The sequence below is a fragment of the Mustela nigripes genome, chromosome 5 (assembly GCF_022355385.1).
Source record: "Mustela nigripes isolate SB6536 chromosome 5, MUSNIG.SB6536, whole genome shotgun sequence".
Classification (NCBI taxonomy): Eukaryota; Metazoa; Chordata; class Mammalia; order Carnivora; family Mustelidae; genus Mustela; species Mustela nigripes.
The window spans coordinates 27,351,801-27,359,529 of record NC_081561.1 but is presented as its reverse complement, the minus strand read 5'-3'; the positions used below and the strand labels follow the sequence as shown (position 1 = coordinate 27,359,529).

Below are 7,729 nucleotides of genomic sequence, written 5' to 3'. Positions count from 1 at the left end.
CGAAGGCAGCGGCTTAACCCACTGAGCCACCCAGGCACCCAATTATTACTACCAATTCTTAACTCATACCTTAATCTTATCAAGTGTTTTAATTCTGTCTTGGTGTTTTTTTTATTTTATTTTATTTATTTATTTGACAGACAGAGAACACAAGTAGGCAGAGAGGCAGGCAGAGAGAGAGAGAGAGAGAGAGAGGAGGAAACAGGCTCCCTGGCGAGCAGAGAGCCGAATTCGTGGCTTGATCCCAGGACCCTGGAATCACGACCTGAGCCAAAGGCAGACGCTTTTACCCACTGAGCCACCCAGGCGCCCCTGTCTTGGTGGTTTTTTTAATCTTAATTTAATTTTTTTTTTCAGTGTTCCAAGATCCATTGTTTATCCACTACACCCAGTGCTCCATGCAATATATACCCTCCTTAATACCCACCACTATGCTCACCCATCCACCACCTTCCTCCCCTCCATAACCCTCAGTTTGTTTCTCAGAGTTCACAGTCTCTCATCTTTCATCTCCCCCTCCAATTTACCCCAATTCACTTTTACTTTCCTTCTCTTAATGTCCTCCATGTTATTCCTTATGCTTCACAAGTAAGTGAAACCATATGATAATTAACTTTCTCTGCTTGACTTGTTTCACTCAGCATAATCTCCTCCAGTCCCATCCATGTTGATACAAAAGTTAGGAATTCATCCTTTCTAATGGAGAGTAATATTCCATCGTATATATGGACCACATCTTCTTTATCTATTTGTTGGCTGAAGGACATTGGCTCTTTCCACAGTTTGGTGATTGTGGCCATTGCTGCTATGAACATTGGGGCACAGATGGCCCTTCTTTTCACTACATCTGTGTCTTTGGAGTAAATACCGACTAGTGTAACTGCAGGGTCATAAGGTAGCTCTATTTTTAATGTTTTGAGGAATCTCCACACTGTTTTCCAAAGTGGGTGCACCAACTTGCATTCCCACCAACAGTGTAAGAGGGTTCTCCCTTTCTCCCCCTTCTCCCCTTTCCTGTTCCATTGATTTTGGCAATTCTAACTGGTGTAAGGTGGTATCTCAATGTGTATTTTTTTTTAAAGATTTTATTTATTTATTTGACAGACAGAGATCACAAGTAGGCAGAGAGGCAGGCAGAGAGAGGGAGAAGAAGAAGCAGGCTCCCTGCTGAGCAGAGAGCCGAATTCGTGGCTTGATCCCAGGACCCTGGAATCATGACCTGAGCTGAAGGCAGAGGCCTTAACCCACTGAGCCACCCAGGTGACCCTCTCAATGTGGTTTTGATCTGAATCTCCCTGATGGCTAATGACAGTGAACGTTTTTTCATGTGTCTGTTAGCCATTTGTATGTCTTCTTTGGAGAAGTGTCTTGTTCATGTCTTCTGCCCATTTTTTGACATAATTATCTGTTTTGTGTGTGTTGAGTTTAAGGAGTTCTTTATAGATCTTGGATAACAGCCCTTTGTCTGTAGTGTCATTTGCAAATATCTTCTCCCATCCCGTGGGTTGCCTCTTTGTTTTGTTGACTGTTTCCTTTGCTGTGCAGAAGTTTTATCTTGATGAAGTCCCAAAATTTCATTTCCACTTTTGTTTCCTTTGTCTTTGGAGACATTTCTTGAAAGAAGTTTCTGTGGCTGATGTTGAAGAGCTTACTGCCTATGTTCTCCTCTAGGATTTTGATAGATTCTTGCCTTATGTTGAGGTCTTTCATCCATTTCGAGTTTATCTTTGTGTGTGGTGTGAGAGAATGGTCAAGTTCTGTTTTGGCTTTTAATTTCATGAGTGATTATTGTTATTTACTTATGCACTATAAACCAGAATATAGTCATATAGCCAAAATAAGCTGAGAGAATGGAGAATATGGTGAGTTGCGGAGTGGGCATGTGCTTGACTGAAACTTGAGAATATGATTGTTAAAGATCGAGAAAGGATATTAGTGGACAATCAGAAGACTATGAAACACATTTAAATCTACTTGCTTTATATTCTGTATTTAATAATTCAATTTTTGTGGATCTGATCCTGCTGTTCTGTGTTTTGTTTCTTGCTGGATTTCACTGATGCTTTATGACTGAGTTGGTTTTACTAGAGGTTTAAGGCTGAGTTTATTTTTCTTGCAATGCTATCTATAGAAGTAATTTGAAGTCTTGGATGAGGGCGTGATCTTCTACAGAGAATTTGCATGTTTTGGCCAAGCATATGGATGCATTACCATTTGAGGATTCTCATAAATTAAATGATAGGTTTTGAGGTCTTTGAATAACCCATGATTTGGAACTGCAAACCATGTAAAGTATTGTGTGGTTACAAGTTATTTCCCAAGAGATACTTCCCACTCTCCTCCCTTCCTCTTTGCTAAGTTTAGAGATAGATAATTTGCTTGCATTTCCTTAGAGGAAGAGTGGGTTTATTTTTAGCTTACACTCTCCCTGAAGGTTTCAGATTTATGGAAGGGTCTACTGGGAGACTCCCCACCCATGCTGGTCTGACTGAGGCTATACTACTTGAAGATTAAGTTCACTGGGTTTGGCAAATGTTGACTTTAGTACTTCTTTACCTCCTTGGTTTCCCACCTGAACCTAGTCTTTTTTTTTTTTTCCAAATATTTTATTTATTTATTTGACAGACAGAGATCACAAGTAGGCAGAGAGAGAGAAAGGGAAGCAGGCTCCCTGCTGAGCAGAGAGCCCGATGTGGGACTCCATCCCAGGACCCTGGGATCATGACCTGAGCCGAAAGCAGAGGCTTTAACCCACTGAACCACCCAGGCACTCCTGAACTTAGTCTTTAATTCTAGCATTCCTTACTTTTCCACCAACTCATTGATTCATTTAAGGAGATATTTTTAAAAGTCATCTATAGTCATTTATTCCCATTCAAGTACTGCCTAGAAGTTGACAGCATTGTGTATTTTAAGTCAGATGTTTCCTTTTAGAGACAATGGATGTCCTAGTTATTAACGCTGATTTAATCAATAAAGTTCACATATAATCAAACAAAAAAGGCACTTTAGTAAACCGTTTTAAGTTTTTCAGGGTATATTAAGTCATGCACCTAGAGCATCACAGAGCCAGAAATTTAAGTTCTCACTGAATTGTTTTGAGAAAAAAATGATGGTGTATTTAAAAGGACTAGCACAGTATTTGACACATAGTAAGCATTCAATTATAAAGGCCGAAGGAAAAACAAAAAGAAAAACATAAAAACATCTGTATATAGTAGCCAGTGTATTTTATAATTTCAAGTTGTAGCACATCCCAGTAATTTTCTCCTTCTTGTCACATGGCTTTTGGAAGAGACAAAGAAGTAGGAAAGAAGAATCTTCCCAAAGATGCAGGAGGCCTCGAAAACAATGAGTGGCTCTGAGATTTCCTGTCTACCTAGTTTGTATGATTTGAAGCTACAAACCTAGACAGATATTAACTACACTTAATGTGGTGATTATTTCCCAATGGATATGAATACTGAAACATTACATTGTATACCTGAAATTACTATCATATTATATGTCAATTTTACCTCTAAAAAGGAAGGGAAGAAGGGAGAAAGAGAGGAGGGATATAAATCACTGATCAGTGAAGATCAGGCTGCCAGCTGGCACTTGTAGAATGCCTGCTGTGTTCCTCTCACCAGTCAACTCCATAGTCAGGATTTCTGTCTTTCTCTCTCTCATGGTCTTTACATCATGCTATGCAAGAAAGTAAAAACAAGACTGAGAAAATAACAGTCTACACTGCCATTCCTCAGGCTAGGATGACATTGGTAAAGCCAGTTGCAAGGCTCCCAGGAAATATTTCCCCCAAAGACATACTACAGTTATAAACCCTCATAACAGCCCCCTCTTTCAGTGACTTGCTCATGCAGTGATTTTGTCAATGAAAAATGTGGTTCTCTAAACTCATAGACTATCACAAGTCCTGTTTGAAATTATATTCTTAAGAAGCAAATATCCTATTCTTGTCTGGAGAATCTAGACAGAGAAGCCACTTAAGTTTCCAACCCAGGGGCAGATAAGAGTTTCTGAGTACAATGAACAACACGAGTTCAAACTCTGCCGGTCCACTTATACACAATATTTTCAATAAATGCGGTATAATACTGTAAATGTATTTTCTCTTCCTTATAATTTTCTTTCTTTTTTAGAATTTTCTTTTTTAAAAGATTTTTTAAAAAATTTTTTAAATTATTTATTTTCAGAAAAACAGTATTCATTATTTTTTCACCACACCCAGTGCTCCATGCAATCTGTGCCCTCTATAATACCCACCACCTGTTACCCCAACCTCCCACCCCCCCACCACTTCAAACCCCTTAGTTGTTTTTCAGAGTCCATAGTCTCTCATGATTCACCACCCCTTCCAATTTAGATTTTTTAAAAATTTTATTTGAGAGAGAGCATGAGCAAAAGAGGGGCAGAGTACAAGCAGGACAAGGGGTAAGGGAGAGCAGGGTGCAATCCCAGGACCCAGGGATCATGACCTGTCGGGAGCCAGTACAGGAGGCCTACTATAAGAGCTGTAAGGGACTGAATATGATTGGCTGTTCATTTAGGTCCACTCACGCGGGAGGTGCATGAGCACTGCGGTGATTGGCTAGGCGGGCTAAGCTGCCAGTGTATATATGCTTGAATGTACTTGTAGAGGGGTGGGCCTCCGGGAGCCAGGCCACGCCGCTGGGCCGGCAGGCCGGAGGGGGCCGCAGCCCGGACCATGGCGGCGGCACAGTTCCGGTTAGGCAGCGGCGGTGGCGGCGCCGCGCCGAGGGGCGGCGCGTGGCCCTGGGTTAGGCGGCGGCAGCTGCGAGCTGTGCTGCGCCAGAGGGGGAAGAAGATAAAAAGAAGCCATTAAAGAAGTTTGCCTCCACGCGTGTCTCCGAGTCGTTCTTGCTGGCGAGAGCGACAAGTGGTGCCGAAACCCGGGAACTCGTGCAGAAGAGACACGCGGAGTTAGGCAACGATCAGGTAAGGAGTGCACCTATTTCTGTCTAGTGACAGGGAAAGTTCCTCAAGTCTAGGAGGAGCGTAGAAAGCTTTCCGGGATGGGAAACGAGATGGCTGCAAAGTTCCTAGGATAAGGATGAGAGTAAAGCTTTCCGGTATGGGAAACGAGATGGCTACATATAAAATGCTGGGGCCACTTTCTGATATCCTTAAGGCAATTGGTACTCCTTTAAAAAATAAAACAGCTTGTTTGTTTTTGAGAGAAGTGGGACAAACGGCTCCCTGGTTTTTGGAAAGGAGCAGAGGAGGGAAATCGCCCAAAAGCCAAAAGGTGAGCAAGATGCAAAAGGAGCTTGCAAAAAAGGAGGAAAAGCTAAAGAAGGCTATGGCGCAGCTCAAAATGCAGGGGGAAGTTATGGCGCAGCTGAAATTAAAAGTGGAAGAAGGAGCTATGGCGCAGTTACAATGCCCACGCGCTCAGCTCCAACAGCGCCACCTTAGGAGGGGCCTCCTCCGTATAAACCTTGCTGCACCAAGGCCTGCTATTGTGCAAGCTGCACCGCACGAGTGGCTGCCATAGTAGCCTCTCAGGAGTTTGGGTGGGAACAGGATTCTCATTCAGTCCTAAAATCCCCACTTACTCTAACTCCACCTTTTTTGGCTATAATTATACCTACCAAGACCCGGCGCAAGGTGCGTCAGCTCACCTTCTAGATAGGTGGCTGCTCTGCAATGCTGCACAGGCATGTACAGGCTTAGAAAGCCTTCATTTTATTAATGGGTCTACATGGCATAACTGTACGTACAACTATCACATAGGCTCTCGATTTGAAAAAATTGGATTCCACTTTAGGTAAGGCTGGGCCCTTCTTCAGGTTCACGAGAGACTTCATTACGACTTCACATCTTTTTGTTTAGTTTAAACTTTAGTGATAACGTACCTTTAATACGGATTCCATTTGTTTTTAAAACCTTGTAAATATAAAAGTTTGAATTAAAACAACTGTTATTATTGCAAGGGTAATTCAAGTTTACATGGTTTTTACATTTTCAATGATGTGATGACTTTTTTGATTCTGTGTACTCCAAGGTACTGGAAAAGTTTTTCTTTTACCAAATTTTTTCAACTTCTACTAAGTATAATTTAATGTAAATTGATGAAAACTTGTGCTAATTAATGTATTCTAATATGTGATATAGTTTACAAGTTATAATTATTAAATGTCCATAATTTGGAATGCTGTTATTTATCAGTAAATGTAAATTATTTGAGGCATTTAGCCATACACATCCGAACTTTTTAACCTGTCTGCGTTCTGTAGTATAATTATATTATAAACTGATGACTGATACCGTCATACTTGATTCTTCATGGCATCAAGTCACTGAAATGAAAATATGGGAGTATTTATTTACTTTTTGTAACTAAGTTGGAAACAAAAAATGATAAAAGGAAGTATGTAAGGGGAAAATGATTCTCGTTAAATCCTGCATTTTCAGTCTCTGTTGTGTCATGTGTATCAACATATTACATACTCCATGTAAAAATTTGCTTAAAGTATACAGCATTTAGCATGTAGTATATATGCCGTAGGTATTAGGTTGAAACACTAAAGTCTGCCAGAAACTTTAGACAGCAAGAAAATTGTTTTGTTTTTTCTTGGAGAGTATCAGTTTTGCAAACTTCAGTTGTAAATTCAAAGGGCTGACTTTAGTTCTTCCATGGTAATGGCTTGAATAACATCATCTTTGGGATATTGCACCTCAGCTAAGCACATAAGTTACTCACCAACGCCCGTCTGTGTTAGAGCTCCCTTTCTCTTCATAGTTTTTAATGCTTCTACTATTAACAAGTCATCTAGTCTCTCTTGTGAGTCCCAGAATTATCTGCTATCAGAATGTTGGAACACCACGGTGGGAGACTCGGCAGTAATAGCCAAGATACCGACGTATATCCCGATGCCAGTACAGGTGAACCCCGACAACCTGCCGGTGCTGCTTCGACATAAACGAGACTTTGGAATAACAGCAGCCATTATTGCAGCTATTACAGCATCCGCCGCCGCTGCTACTGCTGCTGCAGTGGCGTTGACAACCTCAGTACAGACAGCAGCTGCGCTCACCAACGTCACAGGAATGGTCGCTGAAGCATTGGCTACGCAAGAACAAATTAACGGACATTTGCATGCTGGGATCCTTATTGTAAATCAAAGGGTTGATCTTGTATTGCACCTGTTAGTGAGTGGAAAAAAATGTTATAGCAATCTGTTTCGTTCCTCAAACAGTGGGCCGGACTTGGTGCCATGGCTGTTCTCTTAATCACAGCTAACATACTAATGTTACGTTGGGTGTATGGCCGTGTCCGTCGCAATCAATGACAATAACACCTCATGGTTCAAGCCATGATGGCTCTTGAGGCTGGTACCTCCCCCCAGATATGGCTAAGTATGCTAGATCGGTAGTCAAAGACGGGTAAGACTGATCCCACACCATAGCAACCTAAGACAGGGGCTCTTCGACCAGGGAGAGTACCCGATGACGGGTAAGCATGTGTGCTGAGGATTGGCAACCTAAGACAGGCACGATCTCAGCCATTATAAATAAATAAAAAAGGGGGAGATGTCGGGAGCCAGTACAGGAGGCCTACTATAAGAGCTGTAAGGGACTGAATATGATTGGCTGTTCATTTAGGTCCACTCACGCGGGAGGTGCATGAGCACTGCGGTGATTGGCTAGGCGGGCTAAGCTGCCAGTGTATATATGCTTGAATGTACTTGTAGAGGGGTGGGCC

At 41.8% G+C, this 7,729-nt stretch overlaps 1 protein-coding gene across 1 annotated transcript in view; it reads right to left on the bottom strand.

The window, feature by feature from the left end:
• MUC21 (mucin 21, cell surface associated) overlaps positions 1-7,729 on the bottom strand; it is a 14,371-nt gene that overhangs the window by 4,811 nt on the left and 1,831 nt on the right. Inside the window, 1 exon segment of the mRNA XM_059401519.1 lies at positions 4,650-4,776. Coding sequence (XP_059257502.1) covers positions 4,650-4,776 — 127 coding nt within the window.